Raw genomic sequence first — 23,915 nt, 5'->3', positions numbered from 1 at the left:
ATCAAAAACCAACATCTTTGACGGTGAGGGGGGAATGTGACTGAATTAATTTATTGCAGTCTTGCACAAAAGGACTTCTTGTGGTGCATCTCCTGCTTTCATGCTTGCATCTTGGCGTGTTCCGTCATGATCTGTGACAGTGAACCTGCTGGAGTCTGCTGCTGCAGAGCTGTCAGTTGTTAACAAGGGCACAATGCAGAAAACTGCTATAAAATTCTCAAATTTGTGTGAGGACATTACCTTAGATTCTTTATGCAACTACTTTTATGAAGAGTTTAAAACAGTTGCAAGAATTTATTTAACTAATAACTGAAATTTTGACATAACTTTAAACCTAAATAACCATTTGGATCATATTTCATTCCATTTCTGGGATCCCTATTTCATCAACATAACCCAAACTTCCCTTAAATACCGTTGAATATAACTTAGTTCATTTTTTTCTGCCCTGTAGTGCATCATCTTTCCACTAGAGGCAGTAGAAGAGATTTCCTGTCATTTCAAAATGTCTGCCTCCGTGAAATCTCAAAAACACTTTAGGCGGCGAAACTCTTTTGTATGCACAAAATACTCAATTCCATTCACAAATCAGCATTTTCTGGTCCAAAAATTAGTAATGTATGCGCATAAAATGGTAGACAAATTGGTGATAGGAATGCTAAAACCCTAATTTGTGTGCACAAAATGCTCATTTGTCTTCACAATAACATTTTGTGCACACAAATTGGTACCCGAGAATTGAAAATACTAAAACACTAATTTGTGTGGAGAAAATGCTGATTTGCGTGCACAAAATGCTATTTTTTGCACATAAATGAGCGATTTTTGCTGACACATTCCTAAATCTTTGTAGCACCAAAATGCTAATACAATGCTAATTTATTGCCACAAAATACTAATTGTGCAAAAAAACTAGCATTTTTCGCACAAAAATGGGCACATTTGAAGATATAAATTAGTTGGAAGTAAATAAACAAAAATACTAATTTGTGGACACAAAATGCTAATTTTTGCATATTAATTAAAAAAAAATTTGCTAACTTTTGCAAATGAAATGCTAATATGTTGCTACAAAATGCTAATTTAAGATGCTAATTTAAGCACGCAAAACTCTGATTTGAAGGAAAAATGTATTTATTTATTTATCTTTATCTTAAAGCCATGACCAGTAATCAACAGTACAAGAACAAGCTACGAATTCTTGTATTTACTCCACTCTGTGAACTTCCTTCAAGTCTTCCTTAGGAGAAATACTTTGATCATAACTACAATATTTTTCTTTAATCAAACAATCTAAAATTATTTGTTACTCCAAACAGACAGTGTTTGCATCTATATAATAAAAAGCTTTATCAATACCACAAACAATCCGTTTAAGGAGATCTTTATTTCCAACAGCAGCAGTATTTTATCCTCCTGCAGTCATTGGATGATGCTTCATAGTTTTAGCAGAAAAAATCAGAATGAGGGGCTTTGACCAATGTTTGGTCCAAGATTTTAAAAAAGAGGCTTTTGTGGTGCAGAGGTAGAGCGTCGACCTTTGTTTGGAAGACTGCAGGTTCTCTTCGCGCCTTGAAGAAGACCCTGAACTCCATGTTGCTCCTGGTGGTTACAGGTCGGCACCAACGATAGACAGCAGAGCCACCATCAGTGTGTGAGTGAATGACCTTCTAAGAAGGTAGTAAACCATTATTTAACGCCATGAGGAAGGGTTACAGGTCAGTTTCCCTGAAATATCTGTAAAAAATCTTTTGACCTTAAACTATTGATCAGACAGTAGAGTTGGTGTCTTTTGTGTTCATAAATACCTTCTTTTGGCACATAAAATTGACATTGAAGCTCATGTTAAGATGGATTTGTGTGGTAAAGAGTAAAAGAAATACTCAAATAAAGCAACCAGTTGGGATGTTTTTGATGCATTTTTTTGTCAACTTTTGGAGATAAAAAAAAGCCTAAAAACTAAAAAGAAACACATTTAGATAGGGAATGTTCCAGTGCCAAAATCTGTTGAACAGCATCAGCTAATAATTGCACCACAGACATACAAACGATGAAGGACAAAAGACCTGCAGGACAGAAATCTATTCAATAGAATAATAATGATAATTAATCAATCAATAATAACAATAATTCAGAATAAATCATCCTATAGGATGAATTGGATGCATGATCAAGTGATGGCCATAAATCAACTGTTTTTTAAATATAAAATCAAAATTCATCCAAGAAGTTAAAGTCTTCCTTTTTATACTTACACAAAATTATCCCCTTGAATGCTCAATATAAGCCAAAAATCAACACAACAAAAGACGAAGAAGTGGAGGTAAAATTATGAAATCAGAGAAAATCTGAGAGCATATTTATAAAATATCACTTTGTAAAACACATGGATGAACAAAATGGCAAAAGTTTGAAAAACCAGCATCAATAGCTCATTGGTTACATCATTACCGCATTTATTATGCTCATCATTCTGTTGAGGGAAATGGGAGATGCCACGAAGGCCGTCCCCAGCTGTCATCTGGCGAGAGGTCGGGGCGCCCCGGACAGGTCAGCTGTCCATCACGAGGCCACACAGAAACTCAATGTGCATTCTCAGTCCTCCACGGAGCTGAACAACACTTTCAGTTGCAGGAAAAATGACTGAGGTAATAAGGAGCTAAATTTCAACTAAAACCTACACATGATGAAATAAAAAAATATTAGGAATCTGAGAATCAACTTTTCTGCAAGAAAACTTGCAGAAAAAAAGACAAACTGTTGGCAATCAGCTATTCTAAATTTAAATTCCGTTTGCTGAATTTTTGCAGAGGTGTTCAGGTGGGTCCCAACCGGCAAATCTACACTAATTGCCTATTGTGCAACACAACTGTTACCATAGTTACAACAGCAGCACGAAGACTATCAATGCAGGACCTGAAAGCAAAAAAAATAAATAAAAGCGTATCAGGAGATAAATGAGTCTTTGCAAGTGCCTCCAAACTTAATTTAATGACCACATTTAAATACATTTCCTTAAAACCACAGTGTCTGGGTTTCCATGAGAAAATAATGACTCTGCTTCTTTTTTTTCTTATTTCAAACTGAACACAATTAGCTTACAACAGTTTGCATCTGGATTAGAAGCAAATGAAGTAAATGCACAGTGCTTTGGACAAGAAAGTTGGAGAGTATTTTCTTGACATTAGCAACATTTTTTTTTTCACCTAAAAAAATACAAAAATACAGATTATAACCAAAAAGAAAAATAACCATAGAGCAGAAAGCACTCATTTTTTCTTCTTAAGAAGTTAAATAAAATAGTGTGTGAGCCGCCAGAAGCCTTAAAGTCCCACTCCAGTCATCTTTTGATCTATTTTCAAAGCGCTCCCAGTGGTCTTTTCATTAGGATTATGCAGTTTTTAGTCAAAATTTAAAGAAAATGTGTCGTAGTTTTTGCAGAGCAGATTTGCCTATTAATTTGGGGGCCTCTGGTCATTTACAAGATGGCGCCAGAATCAATCTCTAGCTGGAACTTTAGCAAACTCTTTCAAAAATGATATTTTAAAAACTTTTCAGAACTATCAGCTTTTAAACTTTTAAATATGAATAAACTATAACTGTCTAGGATTTTAGTTTGCAAGATGAGCTTCAATTTTTTTATTTCCTTCAAGTCAATATTAACAAGTGTTCAAATTTGTATAACCTCACCTGTCAACCTCCGGAGAAAAAGCCAATGAAATGCTGTTTTTTCTCTGTAAATCAGGGATAAAAGGTCAAAATCTTAAAGTGGGGGGTTCCATTTTTTTCCCTGTGGCCAGATTCTCTTGCTGGTTTTTGGACAGAACTGTTTTCATGGAGTAAGTCTTCCCCCCTTTCCCATCATCCATCTGTTCACACTAGCTTACAGCCCCTTACACCTCAAACTTAACATTAATGGTGCAACAAAAATGACAAATAAAGTTGCAGCTATCCAGTTTGGATCCAGATTCCAGCTCAGACGAGGAAAACAAAGACGTACACGGATCTGTCTGTCTGTCAGTGGATGCATCAGAATGGAGGAGAGCAGTAATGTTAAAACTGTAATGTTACAAGCTTTCTTTTTGTCTGCTCCTGATTCACAAGGATTTGAATAAATAAATATGCAGAAATGTAGTTTTAAGCTTAATTTTCTGTATATGTGTCCTCCATCTATAGGAACATGTTAAAAGAACAAGATTTTCATTGGAGTGGGTCTTTAATGACAGTGGTTATCTAGACTAGAATTAAAACCGTGTTGATCTGGCTGCATTTAAGTTAAGAAACTTGTGGGACGCTAAATTCTATGAGTGCACGAAAAAAATAAAAACAATGAAAAAACACTCATTAAAAAAAATTAAAAATGATGATGGCCGGTGACACTTTATTCTAATTTTTTTTTAAATATAATAATTTTCCTTTTTGATAAAAGTCTGATAGTCGCCTCTCAGCCCTGGAGTTTTCAGCAACAGCACACACTTGGTGAGAAACAAACAAAAATCACAAACAACAACAACCAAAAACTCGACAAAATCATGTTGAAATGAAAGGCGGTGAAAATACAACATATGTACACAACAATAGATTTTCAAGCACAGTTTTGTTTAGAAATTTGACCTCCAGCATGAAACCCAAAGTCAGGTTTGTGAGTTTTATTGTGGTGTGCTTGTCCTTCACGCTTCTGTGACAGTTTGTACCCTTTGGTATAGGTGAGGTTAGGAATGACTGAATCTTCTGACCATCCTCACTCTCATTAACCGCCTCGCATGTAGTGGAGTGTCAGCACTGCGGGAGGAATCAAAAGCAGCTCTTCTTTCGTACCGTGAGTAACCAGAGTTCACAAAAAGCAGCAACAACTTGTATAAAACAAACGCCTCCCAGCTCGTCTGCTGTCCTCATCCTTCCAGACCCGTATTGTTGTCCTGCGCTGACCGGAGCAGCAGTTGCCTCTGAGATTTGATCACTGAGAAATGGCGGGCAGACAGGTTTTGCTCTTCGTGACGCGCTCCTCGTCCTCTGCGTTAGGCGTAAGTGTCTCCAGATTTCAGCGCCACCAGTTCGGAGTCCTCCGTGTGGCGCCCGTTCAGGTGCTCGGTGTTGCCGTCGTGGTGGTACATGAAGGCGGGCACCTCCGTGATGGAGGTGGCGGTGTAGGACGTGGAGCGCATGGAGCAGTGGTCCTTCCTCCTCTGACCCCACTGAGTCTTATACTGCATCCACTGCCGCTTCAGAGCCCCCTGCACCTGGATGTCACAGCAGACAAACAAAGGGGAGTCAGTTCTATTGTGCAAACGTGGAACAGAGTGAAACGTTTTTTCATTTTGACCACAGAATGACTCCACCAGACGTCAAACTTGCACATCATGTGGTTGCAGTGGCATGAAAAAAGGCAGAACCTGAGCAGACGCCGTCTTATGATAATATTAGTCAAACCAACTGTGATTTTAACCGTCGAAAAACACGTCAACTAATCCAACTTTACGCCTTTAAGCCACATTTCTGTATTTATTAGTCTCACAAAGATTAATTCCTCACAAATATGTCTCAAAAACACGGTTGACCTTCATGTCTTTTTGTCATAAAGGGTTTCTGTCTTTGGTGATTTGAACACATTTATAGACTTAATTATCACTCTCATAATTACAAGATAAAAAAAGAGGTCAAAGCAGAGCTCGACAGGAATGTTCATCACTGCTGCTGCCACAAACATTCGATACACATTCACGTAATCCTTTACAGTGCTGCTCATTCAGCCCCTGATTAACTGTAATCTAATACTCAGTCACATCATCATATGAAAATGTTTAAAATCAGATTTCTTTTTATCGTCATTGTTACAAAATTAGAGCAGATCGACACTAGGGGGTTCAAGGAAACGAGACTAGTATATAAAATGAAAGGTAATCACAGAAAATACAAGTAAAAAGGAGTAAAAAAATAAAACTAGAGTAGAGAGTGTCATCGAGGGGGATATGGTTGGTTTATTTTTAGGTGTTCAATAAAGTTTTAATTGTGGAAGATCTCATAAAAACTAAAAATAAACAGACCTCAAATAAACATACGTAAAAGTGTTTTTTTGATTTTATTCCCTTGTGAGAGAAAGTGTGGATACTTAACCCTTTAACACCTGAGGCGTCGTCGATGACGCTTAAACACAAAATCTTTAACATACTTAACTTTTCAACTGCTAAAATAATTAGTTATTATTATGATTTATTATTAATTCCAAGAGATTCTGAAGGAGAAAAGTAGAATTTTCTAAGACATGATTTCTGCAGTGGTTTGCTAAAAATTCGCCTCTGAGTTGTGGGCGGGACCGCTGGAATGGAGCAGCCCCGCCCCTTTTCCAGTGTATTTTCTACGTCACAAATATGACATAATAAATTTAAATAAACCTAAGCATAAAATACAAAAGGGGTTTATACCAATATAAACTTTGCGTGACAGAAGATCAATAACCTCCTGTTGTGACAGTAAAATCTGTTTAACACAAGAAACTCAGCTTGTATCTGTTTGCTCAGCTAAATTAATAATTAAAAAAACAAATATAAACTGCTTTAAAGTCCCCCATGACAGTTTTTTTATTTGAAAAAAGCATTCCCAGAAGGGTTTTAATAATGATTATGACGTTGTTAACCAAAATCCCACAACCTAAATGTCTTAAAAAGCCATTTTTCATGTTGATCTGAAGCCTCTGTTTCCAAAATCTCCTCTGAGGGGGCGTGGCTTTTGGAGCTGAGCAGCCCCGCCCTTGATTGTGTGTTTATTTTCATCTCTACAGTCTGTTTAGATACAAAAACATGATCGCATTTGTCACTTGTGTTGTTTTATTGCGAATAATTGGTTATATCTTGAAAATGTATCTTGATGTAACTTCCTGCCAGAAATGACGCTGATTGCTCGCAAAAACTCTAATGTGCGGTTCAGCTGTTGTGACGTAAAGAAGATCATTCATTCAAACAGAGTCTGTCTGTGACACTTTGATTGACAGATTTCAAAGGAGAAATACTCAGAAATGCAAAAACAAAATGATTTCTTATTACATTTGTTCTCTTTCGTGAGAAAAATGCCACACAGACACGTTAAAAACTAAAAAAATTGTATTTTCATCAGAGAGAGACTTTAAAGGACATTCTTTTATCTGCTCCTGATTCACAACTATTTGAATAAAGAAATGCTCAATTTAGAGTTCCATCTTCTCTCTATCTTTAGAAAATTGTCACAAAAACATGATAAAAACACCATTTGGGTCTTATAGATGATCATTTGCATAAGGAGATGCATTTGTTGTAGGAAAGTTTAAGCCCGCATTACCATAGCAACATCTCCCCAAAGAGAAACTGCTTCCTGCACGTCCCTTCAGGGTTAGCCTGGACCTTGAAAACCGTCACATCAAGCTGTTGACCAAATGTCAGCGTCTGAGGCTCCGAGAGAAGAACAGGTGTGGCGGATTTAAATTCACCCCTTTAAGCTGGTTTTTCAGGCTCATACACATTCTGCGTGCGTGCATTGTGCACAGACTGCTCTGACACAGACGCGAGGACCCCAGGAGGAAATGGTCAGATGACAGAATTTATACCACCTGGACCAGAGCAGATATTAGTCTGTGACGACGGTCTGACAGCTCCTGTCCAGAGAGTGTGTGCCGCTCCTGTAAGGCGGCGCTGTATGGAAAATGGCCATCTGAACTAATGCACAACCTTAACATTAACCTCAACATTACCAATGACACAGTCTAATGAGCTCTCGGAGAGCAGAGTCACACCGCAGGCTTAAATTGGAAGGATGGAGGAAGAGCTCAGCTGTGTCATGAACTATAAACCCTCAGTTACCTATGTTGGAGGTAATTATTCATCCAAGTGTTAAATAATGTACATGAAGCAACATATTACTTTTTTCCCACATAAAAATGGAGGTTTCGTTCCTTTTCAATGCACACCAAATCTGGAGTAACTAAAGGAGTTTAAGCCCTGAAGGGGTGCAAAACTAACTGGTTTATTTAGTTAAAGACTAGTACTCGTGTAATTACTGTGGGTACATGAACAAACATGATATACATGCAGCCACTAATTGTCACAAATCCAACAAAAGAGCAGCTGAGGCTTACATCCCCCATGTAGGAAGTCTTGCCCGATGTCACAAATGCAACTTGAAAGCTGCTTGTCCCACTGCCCTGACTTCACAATGGGTCTATTGAAGAACAAGGCAGGTCTGTGCAGTTTGGCCTTCCAATAAAAAACTGAACTGAAGGCCAGCTCCAAACACCCGTGTCCTGATTAAGAGAGCATGAATTGGTCATTATGCGGGCGAAGCAAACAAACTCCTCTCATTTCCTTGGGACGGTTGTCCTTTAAGCATATGTCCCACGCATTGTTTTTATGCTATGAATCGTTTTCAGATGGCTCTTCTGGGTGCCCTCTGATGAGCTAAAAGCTGACCTATTGTTGCAGGTTGAAAGAAGATACAACTTAAGGAGAAAGCTCTTGACCCTCAGTCATGTGTAAAAACACTTGAAGGATCTTGCCTGCACATTACAGCATATTTTTTATATATATTTATATCATATTTCTACCAAAACCTAACGATAAAATCAGGCAGTTTGTAAGCTTTTCAATGTTTCACTGTCAGAAAACAGGGTATATTTCTGCTTCCATTAAAGTACAATCTGGATTTCTGTACCTGCTCATTAGTGGACCTCAAGTTCATCAGAGCCGTTTAAGGTATGATCCAAAGCACTAAATGTTCCCTTGTTCTCTTTAAAATGTTTAGGTTCAATCCTGAGATCTGTCCAGAGTAGGAGTGTCTCTGAGTGTGGAGGGAACACATTTTTCTGTTTAATAAAAGGTTTTACACATTTCTACTTTACTCCAATGTTGAAAATGAAGGAAAGTACTGGATGGCTCAGTGGGTGAAGTGTGGGGCTGGCACGCAGGAGTCCTGCATTCTCCACTGATCCCCATCCAGATTGGGGCCCTAGGCAACACCCTCGACACTGCTGCCTAACTGCCGAACTTTGCTTTAGTTAAAACATTAGCCTAAATACTGTTTGACAGTTCTGAAACAATAATGGAAATGTTTCCAAGTTTCTGAGTATGACAGAGAGAAAAAATACGTTTCAGCTTTTTTACTCAAAATTGCTACAAAAATCAAGAGGAACCTGGCTACAGACAAGATGGATGACATCAACGAGGGCGTAAATTATACGATTTAAACCAACTCTAACCTAAAAGCGGAAAAAATGGAATTAAGTAGAGAAAACCATAACTTTCAGGGTCTCTAATGGGGTGCAATGACCCTTCTAGCTCCAGTTGAGGGCTTCCATTCTGGATATTGATGTTGCAAAAATCTGAAAAGATCAGCACACTTTTGGTGATTAGCTCAGTCAGATGTCTTCACATTCTGATTGAATGAACACACCTGGTTCAGGTAATCAGCAGCAAGCAGTGCAGGGAGAGCTGGAAATCAGGCAGGGTGGTGGCTCTCGGGGACCAGGTATGGCCCCCCCTGCTCTAAATTGTCCCTAGTTTGAATGTGAGAGTGAATGTGTGTATGATTGTGGCTCAGGGACAGACTGGCGACCTGTCCAGGGTGTATCCTGCTTTCGCCCATCAGTAGATGGGTCAGGTCCGGCTCCCCCGTGACTCCGAAAGGGACAAGTTTATAAGCAGATGAAGTTTAGGAACTTAGAACATGGGCTACCTAATTTTGAGGATTCAGTTTCTTTCCTTACAAGTCGGAGGTCAGAGAAGAGATCAAGATCCAGCTATTCACAGAGGGGATTATTTTCAACAAATTTCAAACTGCTTGTATGAGGATATTGCAGCAATTTCCAGAAATTGACACTTGACTTTTAAAAAATGAGCAGTATAAAGATGGGTGTGGAGGTGGAGTGTGTAAGACTATGTCAGGGTGGGCTTTTGTCCTTCAACGCTGTGAGCGATTGGTTTTTGTTTATCTCTTTCAATCGACAGCAGGAAAACTCGTCCCTTCTAGACCTCTTGGTGTCATTTATTGATATTCAGCTGATGAAAGTGTCTGACTGAGAGACACTTACATGGAGAAAAAAAAGAGAGATTGAACAAGATTACGCAATGCCGCAGCCTTGGGCAGAGTGTTCATGACCTGAGGGCTTCATGCCTCAAAAGCTGCATTTAAAACTCTAACGCAGTCATCAATTTTGTTTTGGAGCTACTGTCAGCGCAATCTTATCACAGATTGTCAGCCTGTGGGTTACCCTCTGAATTATAGGTGGACAGTGCTGTGTCACTGACACAAACAACACAGAAAACGACTTGGTGCCTGAGAAATCACTGGTAACTGAGACGGCTTTTAAACAATCAGTAATTTAGTTGATGTTTGTGTACAGTAAAGCAAGGGAGTAATGGAAATTCTGTATATGCTTCCACTAGACATTGTCTCTAAATTAATTTATATCATATGGTTTTTAAGTATTTTTGAGTATTGGTGCACAAAATAAGCATTCGATCAATAACAAAAGTTCACTTCAACATTTTTTAATGTTTTAATGCTGTCTTGGTCCATTCCTCCATGCAGATCTACTCAAGAGCTGTGAGGTTTTGGTGCTGTTGATGGACAACCCTTTCAATTCAGAGATTCTCTATCCAATTGAGGCCACTCCAGAACCTTGAAATGCTTTTATGTATCCACTCCTTCTTTGGCCGGGCGATGAGTTTGTGATGATTGTCATGAAGGAAGATCCATCCATGTTTTATCCTCGATGTTTTCACTGATGGAAGGAGGTTTCAGCCCAAAATCTCACCAAACGTGGTCCTGTTCATGCTTTCTTTAGCACAGATTAGTCGTTCTGTCCACTTTGTAGCATGATACTTCCACCCCCATGCTTCGCAGTGGGAGTGGTGTTCTTGGGATACAACTCAGTTAGCATCCTCTAAAGAGTTCCCTATTGGTCTCATTTGACCACGACCTTCTCACAATTCTCCTCTGGATCATCAAGGAGAGCTTCACATGGTCCTGGGTATGTGCTGGACAACATCATGTGTTACTATAGTAACCTTTGTGGTCTCAGCTTTTTTTATGGCGACTTTGGTCCAGATATAAAGCAGTAAACCTCTGATCAGAAGGTTGCAGGTTCTTGGTGGTCTGATTGCTGCTTTCCATGGCATCATCTGTACGATTATGGATGTGTAGGACTTGGGTCTTGATCAAGGTAGAAGAGAAATGTAAGTATACGCCATTTCTTCAGGTTATTGACCAGTTCCCTCCTGTATTTCTGGGCTGTTTCCTCACATGTTTAAGGACCATTTGTGCCTCTGTAGGTGAAGTCTTCCATTGAGCCCAGGTGAAAGGAGATGATCTAGTATTTTTTCAATTTTCTAATAACTGCTTCAACAGTTGGTATTTGAGAGTCCCTTTAGTACAACTCATTTTTTAGTGAAGTGTTTGAATTCAGTGAACAACAGCAGACTCATTTCAGAGAGGCTGATAGAAACACTTCAAAGGAATCGGTTTCTGACCCAGCCTTGTAGCTACACAGTTATTTGCTCTCTGTCTCATTTCTCACCTGACACGACTCATCAGCTTTTCTGCAGCATCACGACTGCTCTCAAGAGGCGAGCCGAACAAGGCCTCATAAACTATAACAGGCGAAACGATGACAGCGGTGCCACAAAACCAGACTTTAAGTCTGACATTCACGGGTCACTTCCTGTTGTGCTGTCAGGTAAACGCACGTCAAAAAGATCTGACCCGCAATGTAAAACTTCACCATGGTTTACTTGATGTAGAGTGACGCCTCATACATAATGTCACAGGCAGTGAGCGGCTTTGTTGCTCCATGACCGAACAGCTGTATGGAATGTGTGTGCTGACCTTTGTAAAAGGTCAATTGTTTTACCGAAACTATCATAAAATTGAGTAAAACAAGGGTAAGAAACCAAAGAAAAAATGGTGTTTTAAAGAGAAAAATTGGATTGAATTGATTGGCACCAAATCACAATGATTATATCTTATTATTGTTTTTTTTTTGTTAAACAGTTTGACACACCACTCATTTCATGTAAATAAAAAACAATTAAAAAATACAAATAAAATGACTCAAAAGTTTGATGTAAGCATTAATTCTGCCATCTAGTGCCCCTCCCTTCCTGTCACTACTGCTTTCTAAGAGTGGTTAGGGTGTTGCCGCTGTTCATATTTCTTTAAAACTTTAAAGATGAAAAGAGGAAGAGGAGGACACAAATGACAATGCTTGGAAATTCACTCCCTGCTGCATTTTGGTTAGAAAAGACAAATTTACTTGGCAAAATTTTGGGTTTCTTTCAAACAATTAAAATGCCCCTTCTTTCCTATTGCATATAGACTGTTTGGTGGCGGGGTCAAGTCAGCACGTTGGCTTGTAAACCAAAAGTTTCTCAGTTTCAAACTCTAGCTGAAACGTTTGAATTTAACTCCTTGCAGGGGTGCCAAGTTCATTTTTTCCTCTAGGGCGCCATGCAGCACAGGGCTGAGCCTGGGTGAAGGCACAGACTTTGGTTTGGAGTAAAACGATTCCAGCTTTGCGGCCTCCACAACTATATCTACAACAGTTCAAGTTAACATCAGTAGAATCGCAAAAGCAAGGACAAAAGCAGCTGTTTGAAGGGTAAATTTAATAAATAATGTATCTGATTGCAACTTTTTCTAGTCTTTTGTTTGTGATGTAATTTTTTCATTCACCTTTTTTTTTGGTTGCCTTTTTTTACCTTGTAAGCCAGTGGTTTAAGGGAAATCTAAACATTTCTTCATCTAGGCTGGTTAACAACCGTAGTGAAAATAAGAAACTGAATTGTACTCAATTCTGCTAACATTGTATGTACAGACAAAACAAGGAGACACTTCTGCAAACTCAGTTTCTTGGTACATAAACAAACAGCCTCAAGGTCATGCTTCTATCCAGAAAAATGAATTGCTTTCACTGCAAACTGGAATATATACTTGTTTTAAAAAAAAAAAAAAAAAAAAATGTCTTCTGTCCTTCACAGCCAATAACACTTACCGAGCATCCTGATGAGTTCAGTTAGTCATGTTGCTCTTTGACTCTATTAAAGGAGTCACTAGGTGAATGCTATGATTCCAATCCTTCTATGTACAGTCCTTTTCCTCTAGCCTGCTAGGCTTATATATCAGTGGTTATACCAATTATATATAGAGTCATCCTTGATAAAATGCTCCATCAAGGTCATTTCAGGTGATAGTAGAGCATTTGTTGGAAAAGCATACTAAAAGAACCCAAAACAGGTTCAGATCTACTAATGGTGTTTGAGGTCTGAATGCAAACATTTCACAGGTTATTTCACTTCTTTTAAAACTAGATTATTTCTAAAAAAAACACAGATGGAAATGATTCCAAACATGTTCTATGTTCAAAATACGCACAACCCTTACCTCGCCATTGAAGAAGCAGAATATTGTTGCCACCAGTAAACCCTTAACACAGAAAAAGAAAATGTTATCACTCCTGTTTTACAACCTCAAGTGTAAGTTTCTTAAAGAAGGGAAAACAGATCTGCATAAAACATAACACAAAAGCATTTTGGCAGAACATGAACATTTTGAAAAGTGATGCTTTTCAAAGAAAACGTCAGTCTTTGCTTTTCAAAACATTCTGTGCAAAAAGTGTAATGTATGAACAAAATCAATATGAACTTTTAACAAGCACTGAAGATGTATAGCTGAAACTGCTACAGCCAAGAGTTTTTAGCCATAGTCACACGCTCCTGTACGGTGTGTTGACCTGTACTGGTGCTGCAGGTTTTTAGGTTGTCCAGACACATGAACAGTCTGCCTCTTAAAGGCGCAGCAAGCCCATAGAAAAAACGTGCACAAACATTTTCGCTCAACGGCCTCACCGAGCAGTCTATGACCTTGATATTTCATGTGTATTTGACCATTTGTTGCCTGCAGACCGACCGTATCCATCCGTAAGGGTGGTTGTGATTAAGGTAGTATTTTGTTATGTCTTTTGTTGATCCTAGACAGGATTTTCAGTAAATGTTTGGAGTGCCAATACAAAGCAGTGAAGCATCCCTGCTCTGCTTTTTCAGTATTTACAAAAGAATTACTATGGAAATCGGCAAACCTCATGAGAATTGCAGCCTAGTAGTACTCACCTGGTAGTGCATGAGTATATGCATGACGTACTCGTAGACTTCACCAGCCAGCCGATTCTCCGGCCTCCAGGGAAAAATGACAAACTGTATCCCCAGTAAGGGAACCAGGATGAGGGTGGCTCGCACTGCTTTCATGTACATGTTGGACTCTGCTCGATGCGTGTCTCTCAACTTGGTAACTAACACTCTTATAATATTCAGAAGGAAAAATAAATTTACCTGCAGAAAGTTGAAAACAATGTAAAAATGTAGCAAATTGTAAAAATAGAATACTGTGGGTTTCTAGACTTACAAGAAGAGCCGCCACAATCGGACCATGTACGGCATAGAGCAGATGGGTTTCCACACTCATCCAACAGCTACAGAAGGAAGAACATATCAGTCAGTAACATCTACCACCCAAGATACACATGCACGTTCATATAAAAACACACACTGGAATCAGTGGGCCCTCATTCTACCCGAGCCAGGCGAGCACATGTGTAAACATCTTTTGCTTATTTGCAGACGTTTCTGGAGCATTACTCACTTGTCATCAAAATACTTTTTCCTGGCCACCGCATGGATGGACACAGGCACCAGAGGAAAGCCTGGAACAAGAAAAGGAATGCGGTGATGGTAGTTTGTCCCACTTTTTTTTTTAAAGTAGATTTTGTTCGTCTGCAATGACTATATTTTTTGGACAACATTGATTTAAGTCGTTATGTGTCCAAAGGAAATAAATGCACGCATAAGTGAAAAGAGATAAGAAATAAACAAGTTTTCTGTAAAACGGCCAAACATTTCTGAGAACGTATTGACATTGAATATTGAGTATTGAAGTCACTTAGGCTCCACTCTCAGAGTGTTGGAAAACTGAATTTAAACACAATCAAATGTTCAACGTTTCCTCTCACTGCTGTTGATAAAGATGTTTTACAACCAGAAACGTAGATTCAGTTCTACTAGAAATTCCATCAATTTTTTTCCGAAACACTAAATAGGACTCTTATTCAAAACTGCTTAAAAAATGTATCTTATAACTGAAATATTTAATTTTAGGACACATGGGCAGAAAAAAATATTAAATTTAAAGAAAATCCATGTTACTTTTATTTATATTGCTGAATCTGTTTTGTGTTCTGATTGTAGTAAAGAAAAAAAACAAAGAACATTTTTTAACTCTTTTTTAACAAACTATTTTTCTAATAAAATATTTGTCAGTCAAATACTTTTAAACACATCATTAAATTTGCTGATGAGCAAGAATTTTTTAAAATAAATTACAGAAAATCAAGTTCAAAAGTGTCAGTGGAACTTCATCTCATTTTTTTTGTCTAGATGTTTAGATCATCCTAAGACACACTCAGCAATTATCTGCCAAAGCATTCTCACTCCCAACTCGTCGTTTTTTGGACGTGCTCACCATTCCCCTTTAGATCAGGGGTCCCCATCTCCGAGTCATGTACCAGTACTGGTCCAAGGGCCACTTGGTACCGGGCCACATGTGGGGAAAAAAATGCAAATCCCAACATGGGTCACTAGACCTTGGGACGCAGACTGGTACTGGTACCGGTACCCAGTACCCTAAGCCGGTACTGGTTCCACGCTGGGTAACGAATCCAGTAAGGGACAAATACCGGTACCCTAACCCGGTACTGGTTCTACGTCTGGATCCAGTGTCAGACCAGTGCCGATACCCTAACCCGGTACTGGTTCCACGCTGGGTAACGAATCCAGTAAGGGACAAATACCGGTACCCTAACCCGGTACTGGTTCTACGTCTGGATCCAGTATCAGACCAGTACCGGTACCCTAACCAAGAACTGGCACCCTAACCTGGTTCCACTTCTGTTACCGCTTCCAGACAGGTACCAGTTCCTATCCTGGTACTGGTTCTGTCTCCTGAGGGTTGGGGACCTGTGATTTATTGGGAACAGCCAGCATGTCAAAAATGAGTTGGGGACACCCGAAATGTCAAAAAGTGGCACAGAGACGGCCCAAACCGTACGTTCATAAACGATAAGTTGGGAGTGAGAATGTGTAGTATCTGCAGGTGAAGTCAGAGCAGAGATGTTCTGATGGTGCAACGAGTCCAGTTTACTGATTATTTATAATTTACTGTAATAATTGTGGAGCTCCATAAAAACTAAGCATGAGGCGGGAGTTTCAGGTTGTTTGCTGTGGATAAAGTCAGTGTATGTACATGCCACTGTGAGGTAGCAAACCAATTTAAGACTTGTTGCCTATGAAAACGTGTTTTACAGTGTTCCCTTGTTTGTCCTAACGAATAACTTTCTAAAAGTGAAATTAGCAAATTAGAATTACAAATGATTTAAGGCAGTAAAATCCCCTAACTACACACTTACTTTTCTCAGACAGACAGGAACATTTTTTTTTTACTTTTTCTTTCTTGCTTAAACTCTCAAAGTTCAAACCTTCACAAAGATCTGATCACAATCAAAGATTGATGTATAGATTTGGCAAACTGAACACATTTTGTACATAAGGCATGTTTTTGTTTTCTAAGACAAACACTAAAACTCATGGAACATTCATATAAAAAATATTTTAAAATGTTGACAATCATCAGCCGATAATCTATGATTGCCCATATGAAAAAAAAAAATAAGAAACCAGACAGGATTAGTCCTATTAGTACCAAGGAAATTGGAATCATCAGTATGCTTGGGAGTCAAGAGCTGTAATTGTGTCACTGTATTATAGAAAGTCTGGTCAAACTGTTTTCCTGGACTTTCTCAAACTGTAATTGACTCTAGTCACATTTTCTGGAATAAACAACATATGGCTGACAACTCACCCCATCCCAGAAGGTAGTACCAGTGCAGATGCTGCTCCTCTGCGAAGACAGCCACCACGATGAGCGTGTGCAGGTAAATCCCTTCACAGAGCATCCAGAAGTAGTTGCAACCCAACATGTACATATGGAAGAAGTGCAAGACCTTACAGCCGACCTGAAGGAAAATTGCAAATGGCTATTACATATTTATTACAATATCATCCTGGCAAAAAGAAATCAAGATAAAGAATGTGTTTTCGCTCACGCAGACAGTATTCTTTTAGCATTTGTTCATTTATTAATTTGCCCCCTTTGGAGATGAATTGCATTGGAAATGATCATTCTGTTGTATATCTGGAGGGTTCTTTGATTGTATTAGTTGGCACAAAGACAAGGGAAACTACTTTTACTGGATTATAAGACTTCCTATTTATGCATCCTCTGCTGTGTGATTAAATGACAGCATGTCTTATTATAAATTCTGTTCCTTTGATTGAGTCATTACAGGAAATTATCACTTTAATAGCATATGATTATAATGTCAATCTTGTCTAACCATAGCCTACTATTGGTATAATTATCAACACACTTGTAGGTATGTAATAAGTCAAGATTTCTTTAATGACTGACAAACAGGCAGAAAATAACATTTGCAACAAAGAATATATATATATATTAATAAAAAAAAACTTTTCACCTGAAAATATTTCTGCTTGTTAATTGGCTGCACTTTTTTACATAAACCTCCACACTAATTTAGAGTCATTATTGTGTTTCTGGGCTGCTTTGTTAAGTCGTCAACGTTTTGGACATTTCTGACAGGGTTTTCTACTGACCGAATTTCAAAAATGAAAATTACTCTGGATAAGGGGCAAGAAGTCAAAAGAAAATCTCACAGTCATTTAGAACTGCTGTCATAAATGACATCCATCCATCTACAAAAACTGAATCCCTGTGGGGGAGCTAACTCGGGTACTGTTGTGTGACCCTGAGCAGGTCACCACACACTGGACAAATTAGAGATGACAATTAACATACACACTGGGCATGTGTTCCAGAACTCAACAGGCACCGATTCTTGAAAGTGGTGTCAGTATGGTGTTCACACTGGACTGTCTCTATCAGATATTCACAGATGTGGCTGCTGGGTGTGGATTATGAAGTGATACACCACAGGGACATACCACACCTAAAAAATGAGTTCCTGTCACACAGCCCAAATTTTCTGTAGCACTGAGCAGGTATCTTTACAACAAACTTTTTCTTCAAGAGGTGAACGTTTTCTCTGATCTGATGCTTTACTTTACAGCATATATATCACTTTTTCTTAGTAAGGTAAAGGAGTATATATTGACAAATAAGTCAAGCCCCCCTCAGCAGGCTCAGCGGCATGTTGTCATGTTACTGTGACAACACTCCACTTTAAAAAGCGATCTAAACCAAAGAAATAACAAGAAAAAAGTAATAATATTGATTAAATATGTATTTATTTTGTAAGCGACCACGGTCTAGGCAGGATAATGCCCTCTGAAGTGTGCATTATCAGCCTGAAGCCTGAATGGCTTCAGACATTATCCCTTACTTGTACAAAGGGCCCCAAACTAGACTTAAACTTCGCGTAGTGATGCGGGAACGTGAGAGTTTTAAATGTGGAAGCTCAAAATGCACATTTATGCTTTTTAATAATGGTGCTCGCTTGAAACCGCATTGCGTTGTGGGAGGAACCCGTTGTGTCCTGAGATAACCCACGCATACACGAGGAGAATATGCAACTACATATTCTCACTCCCAACTCAGTGGTTGGTTTGGGATCCCTTTGCGTTACTGTTTGATGTTTTGGGTGTCCCCAACTCATAGTTTTTGATGTGCTGGCTATTCCCATTAAATCAGGGGTCACGGTAACGGATGCAGAACCGGTACCTGGTTAGGGTTAGAGTACCGGGTTAGAGTCAAGGTACCGGAATCAGGTTAGGGTACGGGCACCAGGTTGGGGTAAGGGTACTGGACTGCGATCTGAGAGTTGCGGACCCCTGATTAACATCTATGGTCCGGTACAAAGCGTCCCTTAGACTGGTACCAGTTCGCAGGCCAGAGGTTTCTGATTTAAAGGGAACAGCCAGCATGTCAAAAAACAACAAGTTGGGGACACCCAAAATGTCAATAAGTGACATAAAGGGAGAATGCGTAGCACGCAAACTCCACACAGAAAGGTCCCAGCTGGGATTCAAACCGGGGCCGAACCAAGACCGCCAACCACTGTGCCACCATACAGACCATCATAAATTACACCAATCACCAAAACAAATTAGGGTTTTTTTTGGAGTTAATACCCTTGAACTGCCGTGAGTAGCCTTTTATGGTATTCAGTGATTCAGACGCTTTGGCCTCCATGTTGCTCTACAGGGCACTCTAACCTTAAAGCAAACAGCGATCATTCACCTTAAAACATTTAGTTCCACATTTCTTTGACTTTTATATGTTTTTCTCTCAATTTTAGGAATTTCCCTTCTTCCAAACAAGAACTTGCATTTGCTGAGAATTGAAACAAGTCCTTTTGTAATTGAGGTTTTCTGCTTAACATCAGTATCGACTTGGTAGAATTATTAACATTAAAATAGAAAACAAGCTAGTTCGGAATATATATAGCTTGGTTTGACATGAGTTGGCAGGCTGGACTACATTCTCATCAACCACACCGCAAAGGGTAAAAACGGCATGCTTTCTCGGTGAGAACAGCCTTCGGTACAATCTCTCACCATTGAAAAATGGCCGTGTAAGTCTGATTCTGGCTGCAATTAATTTAAAAAATGTCTCCCAAAAGACAAACGTGAATCCAAACCATTGGTGCTCTGGACCGTGAACACAAATTTTATTTTTGACGTTTCAGTGGATAGGATAATGACACGACCATGCTACACCAGAAACGGATCGAACAGCGGCGTTTTTGATGAATGTGTATGAGGACTTGACAGCCAGCTACCACCCAACATCATCACTTTCAAAACACTGCTGAGGGTTCGCGTCTATTCGTGATACAGTCATATGTTTTTACTGTTCGTGTGCAGACCAGCAGCAGCACATCTCAGGATGAGGCTGTGCACTGTCCTCTTCTCAGATGAGACATAATCCAGTTGAAAGCTTACTGGTGGCGGGGGGAGTGTGGTTACTGGAGCCAAATTTGGAAACACTGATCTGCCGAGGTTTTAGCTGTTTCTTTTTTTCAATGTTTTTTGCTCATTTAAAAGTTATTTTGCAGAAGTTTTTGGAATCTCTGTCTGCTTTATTTCTTGTGACAAAAATAAGTCAAAGATTCTTTTTAAATGAGCAAAAAAAATTTGTGAGAAAATTCCGATGAATTATTTGGGCCACCAAAAAAAAAAAAAAAACTAATATTACGAGATTAAAGTAGTAAATTTATGTAAAAAAAAACAACTCATAAATCTACCACTTTTTTCTTGTAAATTTACGAAATTACGACCACAAAAAAAGGAATATTATGAGATTACAGATGTTAATTTTCGTGAAAAAAAACCTAATGAATTTACGACTTTTTTCAAATAAATTTGCGAAATTAGGACCACAAAAAAGTAATATTATGTGAAAAAAACTTGTAAACTTACGTGAAAAAACATTTATTACTTTTTCTCGTAAATATATGGGATTAGGACCACCCAAAAAATAAATAAATAAATAATAATAATAATATGGACACAAATAATAGGAGATTAAAGTCGTAAATGTACAGGATTAGGATCGTAAAAAAAAACATTGCGAGATTGAAGTTTTACAATTACGTGAAAAAAACTCCTAAAGTTACAACTCTTTTTTTCTTGTCAATTTATGAGATTAAGACCACAAAAAAGAAAAAAGTAATATTACAAGCCTAAAGTCAAAGTTAACCTACAGTCCAGCAGGAGTGAACGCCAGACCGATGAAACTTAATTTTGTCAAACTGTCTTGGATTTGAACAGGAAAGCTGGATGTTTATTGATAATAGGGATATCCAATAAGGTTTTTTGGCCCTGATCTATTCCGAGTCATTTGACTTTGAGTGTCTGATACCGAGTCTTAATCTAATACTTTTGTAACACATTTTAAAAAATGAACAAATTTAACAAACATACTCAGGTTTTCCCCTATTTTTATTTCATAAACATTATTTTATCATTTAACACTTCCCTAATTAATAATGTTACAAATGTTCGGAAGCTCGTTTGTTTGATTTAAGGTTTATTAATGTTTTATGTATTGATGGGTGAGATGCAGGATCTCTGCAGAGCCCGTTAATGAAGGCATTGATATCTCTGCAGCTTCCACTTTCAATCATTTCTCCCTCCACCAAAGACAAGATCTCCTCCAAGTCTGCTAAAAGGATTTTGAGTCCCCAAAATATTACAAATTTCTTTGTTTCTTAAACCTAAGATATCTATTTTTTTCCAGTTCCGGGTCAGTGGTCACACACGTGTCAGAAGCTCTCCTAATGGTAAGATATGAATATCTGATTATAAGTTATGAACTGGATATTGATAATTCATGTAGAGAGAATGGATAGGTAGAGACGTGGTGGGATTGTATAAGTTCACTTCCACCCACTCCGTTTCAAGCAATCTATAATTTGATGCCTATTTATCCTATGTCTGACATATCTTTGTACAAACACACTCTAAGTAAAATTCGTACATATTCCACGACTTTGCACTCTGAAATACTGTGTATAATATACGCCAAACACGGTTTTTGCGTGCATATGATACGCAATGGTAGAGAATGACTTTTTAGGTTTCGTTTTGATCACGTGGTCAGACATCCTCGGGCTCTTTTCTAAATGACGTCGTTCCCGGTTAAGGTTAGGATTACGGTTATGGTTAGAGTTGGAAAAGCAAATTGTTCGTTTGTGGGGTTGTCTGTGATGCTCACGCCTCCACCAGGGGACGTGTCAAACGTGGAAAACACATTTAACACGTTTAGGACCGTGCGTATTATATGCACGCAAAACCCGTTTTTGGTGTATACTATACACAGTATTTCCCAAATCGTGGCATATGTACGCATTTTACTGAGACTGGGCTGCTTTGTACGGTTGTAAACCTTTGTTGATTGTATTGCACATGCATTATTCTTGCTTTGATTGCTTGAAATAAACAATTTAAAATAAAATCAAATCAAGCTTTACCAAATGCACCATGTCTTTCATCTTCCAATGAACAGACAAATTTGGTGTCTTTCTCGTTTATTTATGACTTTTTTTCTTGTAAATTAATTACCTTTTTCTTGTTGATGTGCACTTTTCTTTTATAAATTTTGGTGTTTAAAAGTTGTAAATTTATGACATGTAAGCCGTAATTTAAAAAAAATGTTTTTGTTTTTAAAGTTTATTTGGAAATTGGTCTTACCAAGAATTCCTTTTTTTTTTTAAGTCTAATCATTAAGACATGATTCCTAAAACTAAGATTATTTTCATATTGAAAAATGTTCTCAATAAATTATTTTTCTTAAAAGAAAGACTCTTGCAAGAGTCTTTTAACTTTCCTAAAATTCATTTTTGGCATTGTACCCCTTATTTGGAAGTGCACAAATTCTACAAAAAAACATTTTTAGGGAGCAGAAGCAGCACGCCATTGGTTTCACAGGCATGACTCAAGTAACACAAATTTATGTTCAGTCCTCACAGCGAAGCATACCTATGTGACAGATTTATGACCTCTACCTAAGAGAACTTCGGAGTTTCAAAGAACTGGAGGCAGACATTCAGTGGGGCCACAAACCCCTAAAAGAAGAATCTAGTAAAGAGAAAATGCTTTCTACCGCTCTGACTAAACAGAGTGGAAAAGCCTGCAAACTGCAGAATCACAATTACATTTTTAATCTTCCTCCCAGAAAAATAAATAAATGTAACTTTTTAATTGAGTTGAAAAAAAGGTAATTTTAGGGGGGAATTTTTAAAAAATATGTCTATATTTTGCTTTTTTTCTTGCTTTATGGCTAAAGGGATAATAAATCTGTCAGGTTTTCAGCCTACCACTGTGTTTCAGAGATTTACAGAGAAACAGATCATACAATTTTGTGTAGACATCTGTTCGTAGTTATTCTCATTATATTTCATGTTAATAGCACTTGTTATAAATTAGCTCTGCATTATATAAGCAATCTGGAAAATTCTTTAGTAGCACTTGTATTGGATTGTCTGTTTCTGTGGAGTATCATCTTTGTTTTTAATAAAACCTTCATTCATCAGTTGAGTGCATCATCACCGCACTGTGCAGTTCTGCTAATGCTGGATTTAAAGCAAAGTCATTTAGAAATGAAATGGCTTCTCAGAACTAAAAGACATCAGGGAGCATTTGGCCTTTCTTCTTTTTTACATAAAATTCCAATTCTCATTTATTTAAACCAAGCACACAAAAATTGTCTTGTTGGGGGAAAGAAAAAGTGTACTTACTGGATTTCTGGCCACCACTTTGGGGTTGTTGACCACCGTTACAAGATAGATAATAGTGAGGGCAGAATTAAGCACGTAGGAGAAGAAAAGGTTCTTGTGGAGCGTGATCCTCTGGCAGCTCAGACTCCTGTGGGCCAAAATATACTGCTTTTATTTATAGTTCACAAATCATAAAACAGATAACACAACAGCGGTGATAAATGGACAGGTTTGTAAATCCTGAAAACACAAGGAAAATAATGGCAACAAGGGCTTGGAGTGCATTCTCGTTTTAGATTCCCATAAATGTTACATGAATCAATAAACTATTATGTCAATCAATAATACTAGTGACAAATATTGGGATTTAGGCATAACTCCCAAAAATGTTAATTTAAAAAATACTTTGAATGCATTATTTTCTGTTTTAGTTTATTTATTTATTTTCTTTTTGCACGTTTCATGTAATTGTATTATAAGTAGACGGCACTGCCGGATTCTAATGGATTGACAGAGAAGCACCTATACTTAAAATACAGGCGTACAAGAACTGAGCCCTGAGGAACTCCACATGGCATGGTGACTCTGAACC

At 38.2% G+C, this 23,915-nt stretch overlaps 1 protein-coding gene across 1 annotated transcript in view; it reads right to left on the bottom strand.

The window, feature by feature from the left end:
* Positions 1 to 3,319: 3,319 nt before the first annotated feature.
* Positions 3,320 to 23,915, bottom strand: part of calcr (calcitonin receptor) — an 80,337-nt gene continuing 59,741 nt past the window's right edge. Inside the window, exons 13-19 of the mRNA XM_024260405.2 lie at positions 23,345 to 23,471; positions 16,927 to 17,080; positions 14,656 to 14,716; positions 14,419 to 14,485; positions 14,127 to 14,345; positions 13,402 to 13,443; positions 3,320 to 5,240 (exon numbers count right to left, since the gene is read on the bottom strand). Of these exons, the coding sequence (XP_024116173.1) occupies positions 5,019 to 5,240; positions 13,402 to 13,443; positions 14,127 to 14,345; positions 14,419 to 14,485; positions 14,656 to 14,716; positions 16,927 to 17,080; positions 23,345 to 23,471 (892 nt within the window). The 3' untranslated portion in view covers positions 3,320 to 5,018. The remainder of the gene's footprint in view (positions 5,241 to 13,401; positions 13,444 to 14,126; positions 14,346 to 14,418; positions 14,486 to 14,655; positions 14,717 to 16,926; positions 17,081 to 23,344; positions 23,472 to 23,915) is intronic.

Source organism: Oryzias melastigma, linkage group LG11, assembly GCF_002922805.2.
Source record: "Oryzias melastigma strain HK-1 linkage group LG11, ASM292280v2, whole genome shotgun sequence".
Classification (NCBI taxonomy): Eukaryota; Metazoa; Chordata; class Actinopteri; order Beloniformes; family Adrianichthyidae; genus Oryzias; species Oryzias melastigma.
Note: the sequence above shows the minus strand (reverse complement) of the source record. Positions and strands in the feature narration are given on the sequence as shown.